General features: G+C 40.0%; 1 protein-coding gene across 2 annotated transcripts; it reads left to right on the forward strand.

Annotated features, from left to right (window-relative positions):
* Positions 1-1,326: 1,326 nt before the first annotated feature.
* On the forward strand, positions 1,327-20,765 carry kansl1l (KAT8 regulatory NSL complex subunit 1-like). Of its 2 annotated transcripts, none has more exons than XM_071458580.1 (16): positions 1,327-1,486; positions 2,277-3,444; positions 7,370-7,517; positions 7,712-7,864; positions 8,710-8,813; positions 9,210-9,384; positions 13,064-13,238; positions 13,650-13,781; positions 15,388-15,534; positions 16,022-16,122; positions 17,305-17,417; positions 17,770-17,842; positions 17,917-18,029; positions 18,340-18,460; positions 19,663-19,908; positions 20,284-20,765. In XM_071458580.1, the coding sequence occupies exons 2-15, from the start codon at positions 2,351-2,353 to the stop codon at positions 19,882-19,884; spliced, it is 2,871 nt and encodes a 956-aa protein (XP_071314681.1). In that variant the 5' UTR covers positions 1,327-1,486; positions 2,277-2,350; the 3' UTR covers positions 19,885-19,908; positions 20,284-20,765. The 2 variants fall into 2 exon arrangements, with proteins under 2 accessions (XP_071314681.1, XP_071314763.1); XM_071458662.1 differs by having other exon boundaries at positions 7,373-7,517.
* Positions 20,766-20,861: the final 96 nt, after the last annotated feature.

The raw sequence follows: 20,861 nt of genomic DNA on the forward strand, positions 1-20,861 counted from the left end.
AGTTCCTACCATTTAAACATGTATTTTCTTGGAGATAATGTACTCAAATATTAAACCATGACAACCATATAGTTTGAATTGTTTTTTTCGGTGTGTCTTTGGGGATTTGCCCCCAAAACCTGGTAACCACTGTTGTGTTTTTATATGATTTTTCAGGATATTAAGATGTCTGTAATTCATTTTCCAGGTGACCCCCAGACTCAGCCCAGACTAACTGACACTCATCCAAAATAAAGAAAAGTCTCAAATGTAAAACTCCACCTGGTAAAAAAAACACTCACATGCTTTGGACTTGAGGAAAACCTCTGGAAATAGCAGCTGTGGTCATCCTGGATTCCAGTGTTATCCAGTTTTGACAAACTTTTCTTTTTTGTTTCAATTTGATGCCATTTTATACTTTGACTTATACTTTTGCTTAAGTTACAGTTTGAATTTAGGACTTGATGCAGAGTTTTTTTTCTGTGTGGTAATCAACTTCTACCTAAGAATAGGACCTGAATACTTCTTCAACTACACTTGATTTACAAAGATTTAGGATTCAGTGGCAAAAAATCAAGAATGATAACAACACTTTTCTGTTATGATTTGCCCTGGCAGAGGTCAAATACTCTAAGACTTAATGATCTCAAAAATATGTAAGTCCAGATTAAACACACATGAATGATTCAAGAAATAAAATAAAATATAAAATATATGAAAAAAACACTGCAAAATACAAGTAAATGAATTGTGGCAAATTATTTGCATACATATATATATATATATATATATATATATATATATATATATATATATTTGCAATTCTTGTTTTAAAATTTGTGGTCAGGCTTACTGTATCATTAAAATGTATCTGAACGTTAATTACATGTCTGCTCCATATTTCTCCTCATTCATAGTTTAAATGATTTCTGTGTTGCTACTGCATACTTAATAAATCTTTGACTAAAAACCCCTCCTTCTTTTAGTAATATATATTTGTATATATATTGTTTTGTTATTTTATTATCTGGTATACTTACAAAATCTGTATTTCAGAATTGCAGGAAAATATTTAATAATAATGAGATCTACACTGCATAATTATGGCTTAGTATCTAATAATTATGATAAAGCTGAAAACACTTTCTCTTATAATTAAGACATCTGCGAGATTTTCTAATTACAATGATCTCAGAATAACAAACCCACGTATAGTAATTATTAAATATTTTTTTGTAAGAATGAAATAATGACCTTGTAATAACGACGTAATGTTTTGTAGCTATGAGATAATGTTCTTGTAATTATGAAATTATTCTTGAGCGCAAAAGTGCTCCCAAGCCTGAGCTTCTGCGGAGGTCTTGAAGGCATCATGAGTCTGGTCCAGCCCCTCCCCTTCAGATGTGCTGGGTCCTCTCCCCCTCTCAGTTGGCGAGAGACGGAGGCGGCGGCGGCGGCGGCGCGGTGTCGGCTTGACGAAGAGGAGAGCCGCCGATATTCTGCGAAAGTAAGTAAATATCTAGGCGGATAGCCGCAAAAGACAGTTGGGTCTGATGTTATGATTTATTAAGGATCGGCAAGTGAAATGAGAAAGAAAAAAAACGACGTTAAGTCGACGGTTACCTCCTCGTCAGGTGAGCCTGTAACGTCCGTCCACTTGGGACAGACCGGAATGTGACCGTTAATGTCCCGTTATCTGACACGGCTTCGCTAGCTCCTGCATTGACACTTCAATAAGCGACTGTGCCATGTCCTGGTTAAATTTCACCCTTTACCCGTGTTGACCGAGGACCAGGCGGTGCATAAAACATGTTGTTGTTACCTGGCTCTCCCGCCTGTGACCTTAACCGCCAGTTTTCTGGTCCCTTGTCGTTTCATATCACTTTCCGTCATAGCTGTTAAACTAGTGAAAAACATTTGCTTGACAACAGCAGCGCTGTTTGTTAGTTCATTCAGCTAAACCGTTAGTTTGGTGAACGTTTCAGTTGTAAAGTTAAAACACAGGGGAAACTGAGAGAACCAGGGTTAAAATCGATCATTAATTTGGAAATTTTCTTCCCAAATGTTAAAGTGTTTTTGGCTACACCTTCTGCCTGTTTTCCCGTCAGCCCTAAGTAATCGTCGGTCTTCAAGTTAACAACACACTTAAGTTTATGTTCCCAGTATTCTTAGACTAAAAGTATTTTTTTCCTATCTGTGCAGAACTGTTCTTAAAAATGTGGTGGCATTTCAGTTGTATTTTTAGTGATTATTTTTGCATCACTAGGGGAATTCACCAAGTTGTGTTTTCTTTACAGTCCGATCATTTAAGGTGCAGTTTGTGAAGTCTGCCGCCTTGACGAGCTAGAGCATCAGTGGTTCAGAGAGGGGTATGGCCCCAGCCCTCACCAAAGTCCTGAAAGATGGCCATGGCATCCACCTGTCCTCACCCCCTTCCTCTGTCAGAGTGGACTCAAATGGCAGAGCCGTGTGCAGTACAGAGCTGGAGCCTCACATGAGACCGACAGGGGATGGTGACCCCCAGAAGATGTGGTTGAACCTTTCTTTGTTTCCCTCTCTGGACTCCTGCCTGCCTGTGAGTCCCCTGGACGTCCCTGCCAACCCTTTGCTTTCCCCATGTCTACAGGCGTCCACAAGCCAGTGTGAGGCGGTGCTTCTCCCCAGCCCTCCTTCCCTCCTCAGCTTTCTGTCCTTCAATAAAAGCCTGAGAGATTCTCATCAGGTGGTCCCCATCTTACCAGGTGTACCAGACATGTTTTTAGGCCCTGCCCCTGAGCACAATAGCCAAGAGGCTTGTCTGCTGCATGGCTGCGGTGTTACTCCTGAATGTGGGCCAGATGGTGGTGATGTGCGTTGCTCCCCTTTTACACTTACCAGAGTTTCTCCTTCAGACTCCCTTGAGAAGATAAAGCTCCAGGGCTATACTCCCTGCTTTGCACCCCCACCTACACTGATACAGGAGAAAGCAGCTGGAGTTGGCTGTCCTCCTCCAGCTTCAATGCAGTCTTGCAGTGGCAGGGTGAACTTTGACCAGCTGGCATCTAGAGCTGTGCTGGAGGAGGCTGTGAAGGAGCAGCTCTCCAGGCAGGCAATGCTTCACAGCCAAGCATGGAGGCTGCAGAGGAGACTGCAAGCGCTGCTTGGAGAGCATGCTTTGCTACACTGCAACCAGCAGTTTGAGGGGCTGAAAAGGCACTGTCGTCTTGGAGATGTGTCTCATGACAGCCTGGACTCCATAAATCCTGATATACTACCTCCACAAGTGGGCAGTAAACACTATTTTTCCTGTCTAGAGTCCTCTACAGCTCCATCTTCCTTCACAGAGCTCAGAGAGTTTTGTCGCTCCAGCCAGGAGGTGCTGAGAGGCCTGCAGGAGGCCTTGGACTCTGAGGCCACGGCCAGCAGTAGCTCAGACGATGAGTTAGAGGAGGATAAGAGTTACAGCAAAACCAAGACTCCACCTGTGTGAGTATGCGGCGAGTAGAAGTTGTTTATATTTATCTTCATGTCTTCTGTACAAATGTGCACATTGATCAATAAGACTACAATTTTAAATCTCTGAAGGTGGCCTTTAGAGTCATGAATGTTTATTTTGTTTACCTTTTCTCATAGTATAAAAGGTGGTCGAAAGTGCCAACTGACTGTCCAACTGATATTGCCATTTTCTTTGTTTGATGACTGGGACTAATAGAAAAAGACAGAACTCTTTATATCGTATAGGCATTCCTATTACAGTGTGGAGTTCAAATAAGATATGAAGGGATGTATTGCTTGTGCAACCACATTTCCAGACATGGTTTCTTTTCTTTTGTTTGTCGAGTTGTGGGTCGCTTTGAAATTTAAGTGTGTTTCTCACTTTTACCTGTGTGTATTTTAAAGAGCCACAATGTGTTTAAAGCTATTACAGCTAGATAAATGAGCTGCAAAGGAGAGACTTTAGAAATCCACAGATTGTGAGTATGAAGTAAAGGTGAATCATATCATTCCACACAGTGTCAAATATGAAGTTAGTTGCTAGCAGTGCTATTGTGAAAATACTAACACCAGCTCAAAGGCATCTGTATCGTTTACTTCCAAAAGATTTGTTATGCTGCTCCAGGATTGGATTTCCAGACCCAGCTGTGGTTCATGCTGGAGCTGTTGGCCTTGTTTTAACTCAGACAAGTATAGAGTAAACAGAAGAAGACTCTCACACTAGGTAACCTTTCAGTTCAGGACAATGAAGGCATTGCAAGCTAGATCAAAAATAATGTAAATTTGTGAGCATAATCAGATACATGTTTGACATTATAATCATTGTAATCAATCATAATCATGTGTCATTAAACATACACAAATGTCAAGGATGACACAGTGAGACTTAATTCAGGATGACAGTATAAGTTTTGGAAAGTCAGCTGTTGCAGTGAATGGTCTACTGTGCCTCCGCAGTGTTAGACGCATATTTTTCTTGGCCCTTAGCAAAGTTTACAGTGTGGTTGTCATAAGTACAACTTTTGTCCTCCCAGCTGTGGAGAGTGTTATGACACTTTTTAGCCATGCGCACGCACACATACTTTTCTCTCTCCATGCCGCAGTCATAACAGATTCAACAGACTAGCCAGCTCTCTTTACCCACAGGGTAGGAAATAAACACAGACATGCCAGCAAGCCTGCAACATGCCAGCCATTCTGTGCCATCGTGCCTCAGCTCCTGCTCTTTGTAGTGAAAAATACTTTTCAAGAATGCGTCTGTATAAGTGTGGTTTAGTTTGGCGGTGCTGCTGTACTTGTGTCCTTGCTCAAATGGAGTTGTATTGCCCCAGATGAACAAAAAAAAAAAGATGCACATCTCATAGCAGTAGCAGCTTCATATTTAAATGCTGTGGGTCTCTTACTGTTAAGAACGTGTTTTTGTGGTGATATGCTATTAGACAGTGGCAACCTGCATAAAAAACAAGAGCCTGGTTATAACCAGATTTTTACAGATATGGTTTTGTATTGGTTCACTCTTTGCCTTGGTCTGATTAATATTGTGGCAGATATACAAAAATACATATATTAAATGGAAACACTGTCGTATTACATAAATAGCAGGAGAGCAGTTGGGCAAAAACTGAGAATGTGAATTCATGACTAGCAACTGCAACAACAAAAATAATTTTCCGCTAATAACAAATCTGACATGTTGATAGTTGTTTTTTGCAGCATACACCACGCTTGGCACAAAATGCCAGTTCAAATCATATCAAATCAGCTGGTCATGTTTAAGCACTTTAAACCAGGATAGTACCACATTTCTTCATGTTTAGCAACTGTTGAGACATCATTGTCTATATATTATGACTTTATTAATTAAAGGATATAAAAGATCTCTGATGTTCTCTCTTAAAATGGAGAAGAAGTCAATAATGTGGGGATGTAAGTGTGCCGTCTCTGTTCAACCCATTATCACAGTGGTCTTGGCTTCAGTCCGATTTCACCTTTCTTTTAGGACTCAAGCTAAGTGTAGTTTAGGTGCAGTGCCTTTTATTTCCTTTCAGTAAGAAATATTTCTTCAAGACTTCTGTTTTTCCTGAATAAGTGCAATAAACAAGTAAAATTTGAGCATGTTCATTTGGTCTGAGAACTGGAATGAAAAAGGGTATTTTAAGAATGTCTTTTTATTTGTCCAACTTCATTTTGGAAGTGTCAGCTTGCCTTTTGTCCGAGTCCATTCTCTCCATTGTGGAGCAGTGTGCTTTGCTTCATCAGTAAACCTCCCCTGAGGAGTTTTTATGGCAGGTTCCTCCTTGACCAGGATATCCCCATGCTGGAGTTAGGTCGTTGCCCTCCTTTAGAAAATGTGGAAATAGTTGACCTTTAACATTCTAAGCATGGCCTTGTAAAGGAAGGACATGGTTTGACTTCAATTTGAAACCTTGTGTCAACATTGCTTACTTTCTGCCCCGGCAGCAGTCCTTCACACCTACAGCTGTTGCTCATTTTCAGTTTTCAGCATGTTTAAATATACTGTATGGGAGTCTTTTTGAAAGGCTAAATGTTGGAAAGTTTAACTGCAGGACACACCCCGAAACCCTAATTCCTCTACAAGAGCCAAGAAACACTGTTCAAAGAGGGGAATTCGTAAGCCCAGCACTACTTGCTGGGGCTGGCCTTTGATTCAACCAGGATTTGGCTGAGAAAGCTCATACTTTCTCACTGTGGAGGGTAGTCAGTGGGTTGCTAGACTCCACATTTTATTCATCGGTGTCAATATTTTCATGATAAATAGTGTTCAAATATGTGTTTGTGAACTTGCTCACTAACAGGTATAAAGCAGCCTCTCCTGTTCTCTCCTTTCCCCTGACTCGCTTAATGCTTAGCAAATATTCCTGGAATTTTCTCATTATACAGTTGGAAAGAGCTGCAGGGCAGCCAGGTCTGGTCATTGTCTGTGGAGGAAAGACAGAGTCTTCTCCTTGGCAAACAGATATCAGCTTAGGGTTGAGTGAAACTCAGTTTAGAGGCAGCCATTAACCAATTATATACCTTGCTTTTCATCAGCACCATTCTCCTTCATATAAACCACAAACTACAACCACAAACAAAAAAGTGTGTTTGTGATTGGGCGAGCAAACAACATCTTGATTATATGGCAAGCAAACATTAAATTAGCAACCATGTAATACCAAACGTGATTGTAAAGTATTCTGTGTGTAGCAGCTTGCCGACTGGCCTAACCTTTCTCTGTCCTGCATCAGAGTGTTTGAAGTGGGGGAGTCCCTCCCTATCCTAGCCAGAGTCCAAGAGCACTGCCATAGCAACTATTGCCCTGCTGAAGTCAGCCAACCACACACACACACACAGAAGATAAATGCTAACTGGACAGGCTAGTGCCATGGAAACATACTATAGACACACACCACACAACTCAACTGTATTTTATTCTGTGGCCTAGATTGGCTTTTGTGCTTAAAAACCCACCCCCCCTCCATGCTAAACAATTTACACGCTACTTTGCAACATGGCTTTGTAAAATAGGTCACATTTTGATAGTGCTGCAGTAAAAATGTGTAAAATGACAAATGTTTTGGTCTGTAATTACTCTCTATGACTCTCAGTCTCTGTCCTCTTGCCTTTTTTGTGTTACTGTTCTCTCTGGTGACACGCATATTATAGCTAATGACTCATATGCGAACCTCTTCATGCACTGTGGTCAAATTTCAGTGGTCATATTGCCTTTTATAACTGCCATCGCTATTCTGAAATTTTGCTGCATTCATGACCAAATTCCAGGGTCTTGGTATTTTCTTCTTGTGCTGTTGGATTATGGTCTAAAGCCTTTGACAAAAATAAATAAGATATATTATAAAACTATTACATGGGTAACTGTCCTCCTCTCTCATCCATACCCTATTCCTCCTGGCAGCAGCAGCAGCAGCAGCTGTGAGAGGCGATGGCTGGAAGAGAGAGCGGAGCTGGGTAGCAGATGGAGCTGGTTGCAGCTGCGTCTGGCTGAGCTGGAGGGGAGGACACAACAACTGGTGGAGCTCCACAAGCACATCCGTTCTTCTAAAGTAAAACAAAACTCCTCTGTATCCACCTCAGTGAAAGGCAGTTGAAATATTGTAACAACTGGCAAACATAAAGGGCACTTACAAAAATTGTCCATTTATTTTAATTAAAGCAGACCACTTTCCAAAGTGGTTGAGTTTTTAAGCTTTGACTCAAGCAAACTGTGTGTGTCTGTGTGTTTTTGTGTGTGTTTAAGGGTCGTGTGGTGCTTGCAGAGTCCCAGCCACTGACAGACAGGCAGATTCAGCAGACCCTGCTGAGGGAAATGGCAGGGTTGTCCTGCACAGCGTCAGATGCTGACGCTGAACCCTGCAGCCCCACACACCTTCTGCACAACATAGAGAGACAGGTAGGAGAGAGGACCTAGTACACACGCACCCATAATAACAGGTGTGTGAAGAGTCTGGAATTAAGAGGATCAATAATCTATAATTTCATACACTACATCAGGAGATTACCTTTTTCCCCACTGTTTTCTTCCTTATCAACCCTTGTGTGGGAAAGATTAAACAAATTATTTATGGTATGCGTGCTGTTTGACCGGTGTGCTATTGTGCTAAATTGCAGACTATACATGAATTCCTACTGGTATTTAATCAGCTCAACTTTTAATGCCTTGATAGCATTTACCTTGACAGAAGTGAGTTTCTTTGGGGCCAGGGAAGATTAAAAAATGTTCTTTGGATGGTAAACCACCTTTTGTTGTACTTTTGAAAGTGCATACATTTGTGTGCTTATAAGTAACTTTTTACTCTGTTGATGTGTTGTTGGACAGTGTTTATATTATTATAAACAAATTTACACAAATTTATATTATAAATAATCATCAATTCTCATTCACCATACAACAAAACAGAAAAATAAAGCACAGGTTTAAAACAACCAGAATAATCCTTTAATGCTGAACCAGGCAAATGTGTGCCTTGGTAGCAGGAATGTTTGTGAAGGTTCCTGAATAAAGTTAGCATTCTGTTTGGAAGTCTTGTACTGAGTACTGTGATGCTTTCAAACATCGCACACCATCACACTCATGTTTATTAGTCTCATCAGTCTATTATCACTTACTGTATAGCAAACAATATCAAGGAGCCAAGAGAGTTTAACCACTGTATGTCGGTGACAAGTTGTATTTAACACTTAAGTTTCAATCTGTTACTCGTGAAATGCTTTATTTGGATGATGTCTTCATTACAGAGTGCCCAGCTTAGCCAGATCGTCAGCAGTCTGATGCCTCCTCTCGGCTTTTCACCACTCTCAAAACAAGCACAGACCTGTAAAGTCAAGAGAACCTTCACAAGGTAGAGAAACCACACAGTGAGAGAGCCTATGTATAGAACACCTATATTATATTAATTAGTGACAATCAAAAACTTCACGTAGTTCAGAAGCATTTAAGCTATCAAGCACTGAGACCGTGTTGCCTGTTTGTAATGTAACAGTTGGGTCTTTCATGTCTTTCTCTCCTGTTGCCTTTTTAACTCTCTGGCTGGCTGTGAAGATAAAAGCCATGTCATAAATAAAAGACAATATGCCTGTTTATGCATATATACCTGTAGTAATAAGGGGTTATAAGTAGGTATTATTTGTTTCTGGTTGTTATTCGTGAACAGGATCTAAGAGGCCAACACCTTCAAAATGTTGCTGTCTTGGTGCTTGTGATCTGACATTTACATGACCTGTTCTCATCCCTGCAGTGGTCAGAAAGGAGATGGTGTATTTCTACCAGGGAGCTCTAAGAGAAGGAGACTGGCAACCACGAGGCTCTTCAAGGCTGATGTGTCATGTGTGTGTGCCCGAACCCGACCTTTGGTCACCTACCACAAGCCCAAACTGTTCACTTTCAACACCTACAACCTCAGCAGTCCACAGGTAGACCACATACATTCTCCTCCATTCCCCAGTCTGTTCATCTGACCATATACAAACATAGAACTGTCAAAGCAAACATGCACATTTTCTCTAACAACTGGAATAGCTAGAGGGCACATGTATACATCCACCTCACCAATGGGAGTCTGTTCCTTAGGACGCAGTATGTCCAGTTAGTGTTATTACTTATTGGCTTCTCCTTTTTTTGCGGATCTCTTTTTATTGGTAAATAATATGGCAATCACAATGTAATTGTTGTATTAAGACTTAGAAGCCATGGCTGTCCAATTCTTTAGTTGTGTCAAAAGCAAATAAGATCTTTTAAAATAAATAGGTATGGAAACAAGGAAATAAAGTTTAATAAACAGAACTCAACTGTTGGTTGTTTTAAAATTCACTGAAGAAGGAAGTTAAAAAAAAAAAAAGCCAAAGAACTTTGGATTGAACAAATGATGGATGTGCAGTTGTAATGTGTAAGATCCAACTTTCCCATATTTTCAAAAATCTGTCCTTTTGCAGTCTAATAGAAAAAATATAATTTCCATTTTGTATATAGATATAGATATAGATGATTTCAATCCAATCATCAATTGTAGGTTTTAATGGTTTTAGCCACTCTATTAATAGCTTTTCTGACAGGGATGCTTAGAATCTGGTATAGGCATCTGACCTTAGAGGTGACATTTTCTGAAGGCAGGGCGCCCAAATAGCTGTTCTTAAATTAAAATAGAATGTCAACTTAAATATAATGAAAACTTTTTGAAAAACTTAATGAACTTCCTGTTTGAATGGGCTTAATATTGAATAAAACCAGAATATATGATAACGGTTTGCCTCAGAGGACCCACATTGTCTCTTGTCTCCACATTGTCTGTCTTCTTATAATGAGTCTTTTGAGCAGGAGTAATGAAGAACCTGATTATTTTTTTCCAGCAAAACTTGCTCCATAAAGATGATCATGATGGTTTTCATTGCAGTTTACATAAATTCTCCCATACCTATATCCTCCCTTCCCTTTCCCATTTCTGTTTCACACACAAGTTACATTTTGTTTGTTGTACACCCGTATAGAAAAATTCCAAGATGTATGCCTCTGTAAATCCTTGAGAAGCCCATCCCTTAAACCTTAGATCTTCTTGCTCTATTATTATTCTCATCTTAATCCCACTCTGTGCTTCTGATACAAATCAACATATATGCAGTATTAGGCAGTGCAGATAAATACAGCAGTTACATTTGCATGTTTCCCCTTCTCTATTCTGAGGATGAGTTCCATTTGACTGTAATGAAGACTCAACCATCACTATGCCTTATTACTGCATTTCCAGCCTACATATTTACAGTGTACCCCTTTAAGGATCTTAAAGGTTGAAAACCTGATGAAAGCATGACAAAATGTATTCATGAATTTTTTTCAATTAAATTACTCACTTATTCATGTCAAACGAGTCTCCAAAGTAGTTGCTCTTTGTCACGCTTCAGTGGTGGAATGCCATATCACTTAAGCAGTTCCCCAAATTAAATAGGAATTAATGTTTAAAGCCCCACACCTGCTTTTAATTAAACAATATTATCTCTTGGATTTGCTTCAAATAAACAAATGAAATGCATGGGATTGTTTTAAAGCTCTAGCCTTTATTTAGCCAGGGGACATTGGATAGCGCTATGTTCTTACTGCCAGTAAATATACAATATGTTTCAGTTTATTTTTGGGATATCTTTATTTAAAGCTGCACCAATAAATATTTTAAGTTAACAGTGGATCAGTTTACTGTGTGTAATGTAAAAGTGCTTCTCGTGAGAAATCCACAGTTAACAACCAACTCTGGAATTCTGAAAAAGTTTTACGGAACATTTTACTGTCTTTCAGCTCATTGTTTTGGTTTTCTGGCTGTCAAACTGTCCAGCTGAGCAGGCAGCTGTTTACTGTGAAAAAACTAATAAGCTGACTGTACACTCCCTAAGACATGAAAACAGAGCTAAAGGGAGGGGGTCAGAAGAACAGCTTCAACTGAACTGTTATGTTGCTCTGTGCCTGTTGGATGTATAAAGAGTTAAGTGCTTAGAATAGAATGGAATGGAATAGAATAGGATAGAATAGAATTCCTTTGTTTGTCATTGCTCAGCTATGCAATGGAATTTAGTGCATCTCTGCAGTGACACATTGCTAGAGTTTAGCAGTATGATTACACTTAACCAGGATATTATTGCAGACCCAGACCCAGCCTCAAATATTTTAACAGACTTCAGTTCTTTGATAGCTCTAGGGTAAAAACTGTACTGAGGTCTCGAAGTGCGGGGCTTAATGGACCTATAGTGCCTTCCAGAGGGCAGCAGAGTGAAAAGGTGGTTGCCTGGATGATTGCCTGGGATGATCATGTTTGTGGCTCAAAGTAGGCAGAGAGCTCTGTATATGTCCTTAAGTGAAGCAAGCTGTGTGCCAGTGATTTTCTGTGCTGATTTGATGATTCTCTGCAGAGCTTTCTTGTCAGCCTAAGTGCAACAGGCATAACACACCAGGATGCCATAGCTGAGTATGCTTTCAACAGAGCATTGATAGAAGGACACCAGCAGCTGCCGGGACAGGTTGGCTTTCCTCAGTGTTCTCAGGAGGTAGAGCCACTGCTGTGCCTTCTTCACAAGGAAGGTTGTGTTGACAGTCCATGTGAGGTCCTGGGAGGGGTGTGTGCCTAGGAATTTGAAGCTGGTCACTCTCTCCATCATGTCTCCTCTGTTGTGTAGAGGAGCAGGTTCCTATTCCTGTTTCCTGAAGTTGATAATCAGCTCATTTGTTTGGAGGTGTTGAATTCCCAGTTGTGGATGGAGCACCATTCTGACAATTTGCAGACCTCATCACTATTGGCAGAAGCATCACCATTGTGCATCAGTCCCACCACAGTAGTGTGAGTGATTCTTGCCATAAAGACTTATATGGTAATGATATGCCTTTGTTGTGTTTAGAGCTCGTTCTTCGGCCTGCAGGTGGTCACAAAAACATTATTGCAGCATTCAAATTTATATTTGAATCTATACTGAAGAGGTTAGCATGATCACTTGGAAGCCTTAGGTCTGTCTGTGTAGTATTTGGTATGTATATGTATCTAGTGTGTGTTAAGTTTTGTACCTGTTTTGTTGTACACTTAAAACCCAGTCCCTAATCTTTATTTCATTGTGATTGACTGACTGTCAATCAATGATACACAACAGAACACAAATCCATTGTGTGATAGAAACATAAGGTATGGTCCTTATTTTATCATTTTAAAACTAATTTTTCCTTGGCTGATATGAAATCCTATAAATGTTTCACTTCTCATGTACAAATCCAACACTCAGAATTGCCAGCGTACCATTGGATGCCCAAAGCCTGAATATTTGTAGGGATTCAACATCTGAACTGAACACTACTCTTCTTGATGGCATAAAACCCAGAGCAATTACAGCTACTATAAGAAGCAGCACCATGCCATCATATTATTGCCAGATGACAAAGACAGCCTTTAACAACTTAATTGCTTTAATCAAAGTGCTCAGACAGAGAGCAGCTTCCTCAAAGCTTTATGAATCAGACGCCAACAAAACAAAGAGAGAGCCAATTTAACTCTGTGTCCTGACTATGCTTTATTTACTGTTTAGCATCATGTGGTAAATAATTTATTCTCTCAATCTTGTGCTTCAGGACTCGGGGAAGTTCACATCCACCCTCTCTTCTTCTCTCTCATCATCTTCCTGTTCATGTTGCTCCTCTTGTGATCCCGTAGTCGTGTGTTCTGATCCTGACTGCAGCTCCAGCTTGGCTCCATCCTCCAGGAAGCAGAGCTCCAGACCTCATTCTAATTTATCTCTTTCATTTGGTAGGAGAAACATTAACGTAGCATAAGGAAAAGGCTTTTTTGTGTTCTTTTTTGAAAGAAATTTGGAATATTGATTTAGCTCATGTTGTCCTAAAGTTACAGTTTACATAGATAATTTCCTGGCTTCCTGTTTGACATGGTAGACCACACATTGACCATATTATATTTGCCATTTCAAATATAATTGCTGCTGTTGTGGAGTGCTGACACACATTGAGAGAACAGTTGCATATCTTGATTTGTTGACATGTATTTAGATGCTGGTATGTGGGCTTCCATCCAAACTGTAGAAAACAATGGGTGTGGGTGCTTTGACTTGATTACATGTGTGCATTTAGAAATTTGCTGAGTAATTGACAATGAAACTATTTATTTCCTAAGACAACTTAACATTGTGTCTTTTCCATCCAGACACTCCTCTGTCCCACCGCTTACAGAGAGCCCAAGCGAGAGAAGAATGGTCCCAAAGGCCTTTAGTTATCAACGGCCAATTGGCTCCTCCAGCACACTACAACAGACACAGCTCCACGCCACTGCACAACAGTAAGATCCTGCCCTTTACCAGCAGTGATTGCATAGCCTCTTTTTCTGTATACCCTCTTCTGCTGGTCTGCTCTATTTTGCTCTACCTTGTAAAGCTTACCAAGCCGATCGGTAGTGTAGCCATGTAGCACCTCACTGATCCAATATGTTTAGATGCTGCTTGCGAGCGGGGTCAGAGCACGACTGTAACATGCTGTGTGGACGTCATAGTCAACCAATGATAAATATAACAGGAAGACAGAGGTGCTATTGAAAAGACTGCACCTGCATTTTTGTTGTCATTATTGACCTAACAGATTTGACACAGCTTCACAGTTGAAACCTTTCAGTGATGTCTTACATTATATATTACTGTAGCTACTGTATATTAATGGTAGCAATTCCAAATTATTATATTAAAATGACAATTTACCTAGTTTAAACAATTATCCCTTTTGGTTCCATTCAGTCAGTAGACCCAATATCACTGTGGAAAATATGGCTGCTTCAAAGCCTACTGCTGTGTCTGCATGTTATCTCCCTGTGGACCAACGTAATTGGCTGCTAGCATGTCAGATATCCCACTGGGTCTGTATGAGGCTTCCAACTGCGCAGTAGATGGAAATGAAATCATTTGGCATTTCAACAATGTCAATATGTGTCTTTGCGTACATTTATCTGAAGCTAATGATCCTTTGCCTCTCCAGTTACACACCTAAGACAGCTATGGTTTCTGGGCCTTAAGTGGTCTTTGCTTGTGTGGTTGTCCACAATGTAGACTGATTCAGAATTTCCCTGTGTATCCAGGGAATGTTGACTTAACCTTTTTAGATGGACTTTTTTTTTTCTTTCGGTGTTAAATACCAGGGTGAGGTGGAAAAAAGAGACAAGAAATGATGTAGTGGAACTAGGGAGGGTCTGAAGGAGGAGACACAAAGGAAGTAGACTGAAACTGGATGAATACATCACTCACCCACCACTGTTTATTTCCTGTCAGCTTGAATGATCTTTTTCTACTTTGTCAAGAGCAGAAAAAAAGACAATCTGTCAAGTAAACATCATCTAAAATAATAGCCTGGTGCCTAGCAACAAACCTATTACCATATCTGATCATAGCTAAAATAGATGAACAGTCAAAGCAAGCAGAAGAGAGAATATGGGCAAATGTAGTTACCTGTGGTAGCTGTTTGTACAGGTTTAGAAGGCACAAGCACTACAACAGAAATAATGTCATGTACGTAAAGTTTCGGCATTACCTCTGTCTTTCTCCTTCTTTTCTCTTGATGGAATCTATTCGAGTTTTGTGTGTAGATGTGTGTGTTTGTGCATCTATAGCTTTTGTAGATCTGGTAAGTGGAGTGAATACTGAAAAAGGATGAGGTATTTATTCAGGTCCTTAGAAACACAAAAGTGTCTTCAGTACAGTTGATTTCAGAATTCTTTCAACTAGTTAAAAAATGGTTCAGACACTTAGCTTTTGTACACTTAAACCAAAGTGCAAAATCCCTGAGGAACTGAAGGGTAGGTTCGAATGAAAGGAAATTCCTGTAGTGTATTAACTCAGTGTGCATGTGTGTACATGTGTGTGTGCGTGCGTGCGTGTTTCTGTGTGTGGGTGTCATTATAGGTCACAAATACAAGCGGCATGCAAGGCATCATAAAAGCAGAGTTATGGGTCTGTCACCTATCAGGATGGCAGGTTCTGCTCAGAGTCAACACAGAAGAGCCAATCAGAGGAAAAGGAAGAGAAGACACATCCACAGGCTGATAGAAGGTGAGTGTATATGGTACATGTTCAAGCTGCACTGCAAGTATACAGTAAATCAGTCTGTGACACTTTGTAAAGCGGTTAGTGTTTTAACACAGTAATAAACAGTTAAACAGTTATAATGACAGATGGTTAATATTAGAGAGCATTTACCAGACATGTTGATCTTTTTGGTTTTACTACATGTTACTTATTTCAGTGTCTGGGTTAGGAGTAGGGATGAGGTTAGAAGTTAGAAGTGGGATCAGGCTGAGCAGAATTCTGGTTAAAAGGAGATCAGGGTTTAAGTTTGAGATTGAGGTGTCAGTATATCAAAGTAGTATATAATGCATCACACTTTGTTCAGCATCAAATTTTTTATCAATATTGTACTTGCCAAAAAATTGAATACCTCTTATTATTATTGTGTGTGTGTGTGTGTGTGTGTGTGTGTGTGTGTGTGTGTGTGTGTGTGTGTGTGTGTGTGTGTGTCTGTGTGTCTGTATGTCCCTAGATGAGGAAGATGTCCTGTACCAGCTCGGTCAGCTAGAGGAAAGTTCAGATGAAGTGCTGGAGGAGAGCTACACACAGGTTTCACGCAAGCAGGCCTCCCAGGTAGGTGTCTGTTTACTTCTATACTATTTATGCTAACTGAAGTACATGCTTGGAGTAAATATATTCGTTTGTGCACATATAGTCTGCAGTGTGTCCCACAGAATTTGTTGCACCACTGTATATATTTTCATTACCAAGTACAAATAAATGACTGCACAGCTACACAATATGTACAACTCACTCTGTGTTTGCTGTCAATCTCACCTGTTGCTTCTGCCCTAGCTGGCCCTCCAACAGCACTATGTTGACTGCTGTCCTCCTCCTCCTCTTCTCCATCTCTCTCATCGTTAGCTACAGCTATCCCTTCCTGACCCTCTATTGCTGCTTCAGCTGCCATAGCAGCACTTTTTGAAGCCCGGAAATATTTTTAAAAAATGAATTGGATAGCTAATCACACTGTTCAGACTCTGCAGTTTTCCCACGTGTGTTTTCTTAAGTTTCTGGGTACTCTGTTTTGCTAATACCTCATTCATCTGGATGGAGGGAGCAAACATTCAGTGTCACAATTGAAGAATTAACATTGATGTTATCATCTTCACACAAGCAGTTGATAATGACTAGCAGCTATGCCAACTGTCTTCTCTGTGGGGAAAAGACAACAACAGTCCTTCCCTCTGTGTATGATCATGTTTTGATTCAGACTGTGCATGGAGAGGAGGGGCTACACACAGACAGCTCTGTAGTCAATCTGTTCGTGAGAGAATGAGAGAGAGCAAGAGAGAGAGTGAGAATGGCTGAAGGAGCTGGGCTGTGGGCACTGGGCACATTTGCACAGTGTTAAATTGTTGTTATCAGGGCTGTGTAATTGTACATACTGTTATTTTACCCTAAATGTAAAATCTGTTACAGCTTACAGTGGTAGGCAGAAGCGTCTAACTTGATAATACTGCTCACTTCTCAGTTATACATCTTATTTTGGAACACAGAGTTTAGTTTTAGTAAATGTAAAATGTCTGAAATTATGTATTTACTTCAAATTAAACACACTCTCACAATATAAACACTGCGGAACAGACCCACATGCATCACCTGAATTGTGTATGTGTTGAATGTGCAAAAGCTGGTAGGTCTGCAAAAAACCCATCTATCATGGCAACCTGATGATGTAGAATGACTTTGAATGTGTGAACATCTCTGAATCATTGGTGTGAAGTGTCACGTTACGGTGACGTTTCCTTTTAGGGCTCTGTACGCAAACGCCAAGGAGAGAGTGTGTACAACATCAACAACATTGTCATCCCCATGTCACTGGCTAAAGTGGAAAAGCTGCAGTACAAAGACATCCTCACACCCAGGTAGGGAACAAAACTGCCTCTACAGGCGTTGCATAAAATTCTTAACTTTTTGTATCACGGCTTGTGACAGTGTCTCTTAACAACCTAATGGTCAGACTTACCAGCACATGATTTTACAGTACTTAACAATTTGTAGAAAGCTCAACATGACAATTCAAAATTAGTGGTTGATTTGTTTTAACATGAAATTATACAATGGAATTATTTTTCACAGCTGTCAAGTTGTTGTCTGATTCACAATACTGTTGCTATAAGTAAACAATCCGCTTTTATTCTTTGAAAAAACAAATAGAAAGTGGTTACTCACACTGTCCATTATTGTTATCATTCAAAACGTCTTTCTCTTTTGCAGGTGGCGGGTGGTGTCCACACAGTTTTTGATAGAGAATGAGGCAGAGGAGGAGAAAGACAGTGATGAGGGGCAGGTAATGTCTCATTCATGGACATGAGCAGTTTATTTTAGTTCGTGAAGTGAAAATCATCTTTGTGTTGTGTGCAGGTTGAGGATCTCAGTGATGAAGTCTTTGCTCAGAGACATGTGGCTCTGGAGCAGAGAGAGCAATCACGCTGGTCATCCTGGGGAAAGAGAACATGCTGCAGGCGTCCTACACGGTGAACACTCACGCATTCACACATAGACTCACAAATACAGCATTGAAAACTGAGGAGACAGGAGAATTCATTTGTTTTCTCAAACGTCAGAAATGACAGGCAATGCTTGTCACATTTCATGGTTTCATCAGAAGATGATAACATAGAGATACATTTGACAACAGGATTAAATCCTGAACTCAAAAACACTGCTGACTGTGCAGTGCAGCTGTTGCATCTCCATGCATGTAAATGTAACCCGTGTGAAAGTGGAATGTTGAGAAATCTCTCAGCAAAGTTTCATGGGGTATGCTTGTTTTTTTGACTTCAGATCTGGCAGCAGGCTGTCAGGCGGCGGGGGCGGGATTTGCACATCAGGAGAGGAGAGCTCTGTGGAGTGGAGTGGTGCTCAGCTGGATACTGATGAACAGCCGAGCTCGGAGGAGTGGCTGGTAAGATCAAAAGCAACGACGCTGAAACCCCAGATCTCCCAAACAAACTTTGAATATTTAGAGGACGGTGATTCAGGTGACATAGCAGGGAACTCACCAGTTATTTATTACTGTATATTATGGGCTTTTTATTACAATGTGACCATTCTTCTTTAATTGCTTAAAGATAATTTAGACAGTTTGCTTCAACTCTGACCTTGATAAAGATAATTTGGGTAGGCTGATGTACCTGGATTAGGATTTTCACACTGATACCAGCCAGTGGTTTGTGAAATGGGTTTTGCACTGGATACATTTTTTTCTTCTGGGATTGCCATTAAAATTAAATAATGAACGGCCTGGGGTCAGAGTGGGTTAAAGATCTGAGTTGTCAATTTTTTCCTTTGACATCAAAATTTCAAAAAGGCCCAGAGGTAAACTTAAAAGGGTAATGTGCCTTTCCTTCCTTATAAGGAGGAGTTTGAGAAACACATTGCCCATACATAATCATTTTTCACATTGAGGACTAAATTATATTTTCTCTATCATTTCAGTCCAAGATAAAATTGTGTTATATGTGCTTCAGCAGAGAGTGGAAGAGTATAGAGTGGCTAAAATGTGTTGCAGGCTATTCAATACACTTTCACATTACTATTATGTGGGTTATAAAGCCCAGATGGATTCTTGAGAGTCTACACAGATACTCATCTCCACTCTCCAGTTCAGTTTAGGATGCTCTGATTGCAGTGCTCTTTACCCTTTTGCTTTGATTGGGGAAGAAATGAGTCGCTACTAAACCAGACCATCCTAATCAACCTTCTCCACGCCACAAATTTCCACTACTTCACTGCTTTGCACTTCTTATGCACTCATGCACTCTAGCACCCATACAAACCCTGATTAAAGCACAACCTTTGATTTTTGAGACAGGCATCTGAGCCATGCCCAGCTATGATACAGCCTTCAAAGTCTAAATTCACTGGAGGGACTGATAATGAAAAGAGCAGTTATCAGAATGCAGGAAGTACATCACAATTTAACATGTGGAGCAAAATCTGTATGCACCCTATGAAATTTTAAACAAATGCTGGGGTAATTACATAATTAATGCATTGTATAAATGTGTTAATCTCTGTAGAGAAATGGAAACCACCTTGTCAAACGTACTGCATTTGCTGTCGATATGTTCAGTTACATTATATGTCCTCTCTGTCCTCTGGCAGCCTCAAACACCCTGGGAGCCACGAGTGTTTCCTTTGGATGAAGATGGGGAAGAAGCCCTGCTCTGTGACAGATTAGAAAACATACCCTCGGGGTGGTTAGAGTCATGTTCAGCCTCCTCCTCATCAAAGAACTCAAACTCCCATCTCTCCCCACCTCACTCCTCTGGTGCTACACTGCCCTCTGGTGCACAAAGCAGGACCTGTACACCCAATGGCAGCTGAGGGAGCAGTGCCTTACTTTTTCATGTAAGTTTGGAAATACTGAGAATTCCTGGATTAATATGTTACTCATCTATCCATTCATTTTAAGCATAAATAATTTATTAACTCTTTAAGTGATTCCAGGTTTAATTTTTCACAACACATTTGGTCACTGATTGATTCATGTATTAGTCATTGACAAAAGCATGATTTAACTCATTCATTCAGACTCTTTTATAATTTGGGACGTTAAGTCAGGAAGAGAGAATGGAAGGACATTCATTCATACAGTTATTATTTGTTTGTCAGTTATTTGGTCTCAATCAAACAATGTCATCAAATTGTTTTGACAAAAAACTAATATGACCTAGATATGTTAAATTTGTTAATTAAATGATAATTGCATTTTCTCTTCTCCAGATCTCTTCACATCTGGGACCTTAAGGAGATATTGTGCCTGGGAACCTTAATTGGAATACTTAATACGTTAAATGAGTATGGTGATTTGATGTTATTAGCTTAATACTTTGAAGCAAAAGTGTTTATTTTGTGAGTATTGTAACAGGTAGTTTTAACTGACTACTGTAGCTCCTGCTACACTTTCAGGTTTTAATGTATGAGAGGTACTGTATGTAAAGAAATATATACCAGCACAAATCCTCTGTAGTCTCAGGTTTGTGTACTGTTTGTAGTTGTCACTCGTTATTTATTTGCACAGTTGTCTTAAAATACTGTATAGAATGACCTTAGTACATACATATGTTAACTTGTACCTGATTTACTTGTGCTTTTTGATTTCATGTTTTTTTTAGATGTTGTGATTTTGATATATATATATTTTTATGAAGAAAGGAAAAACTTATTAGTAAATGTAAACATTAGTAAACATAATGGATATCATACTTGCCAGTGCATTATTTTTAGTTTTCCACAGGCTGACTTACATGGCAATGGCACAGCACCCATTATTTTCCAGAGTGGGAAGCTGGTGAGGGATC

Source organism: Trachinotus anak, unplaced genomic scaffold (assembly GCF_046630095.1).
Source record: "Trachinotus anak isolate AG129_WGS33_773 ecotype Australia unplaced genomic scaffold, CSIRO_AGI_Tana_v1 ptg000001l, whole genome shotgun sequence".
Lineage (NCBI taxonomy): Eukaryota > Metazoa > Chordata > Actinopteri > Carangiformes > Carangidae > Trachinotus > Trachinotus anak.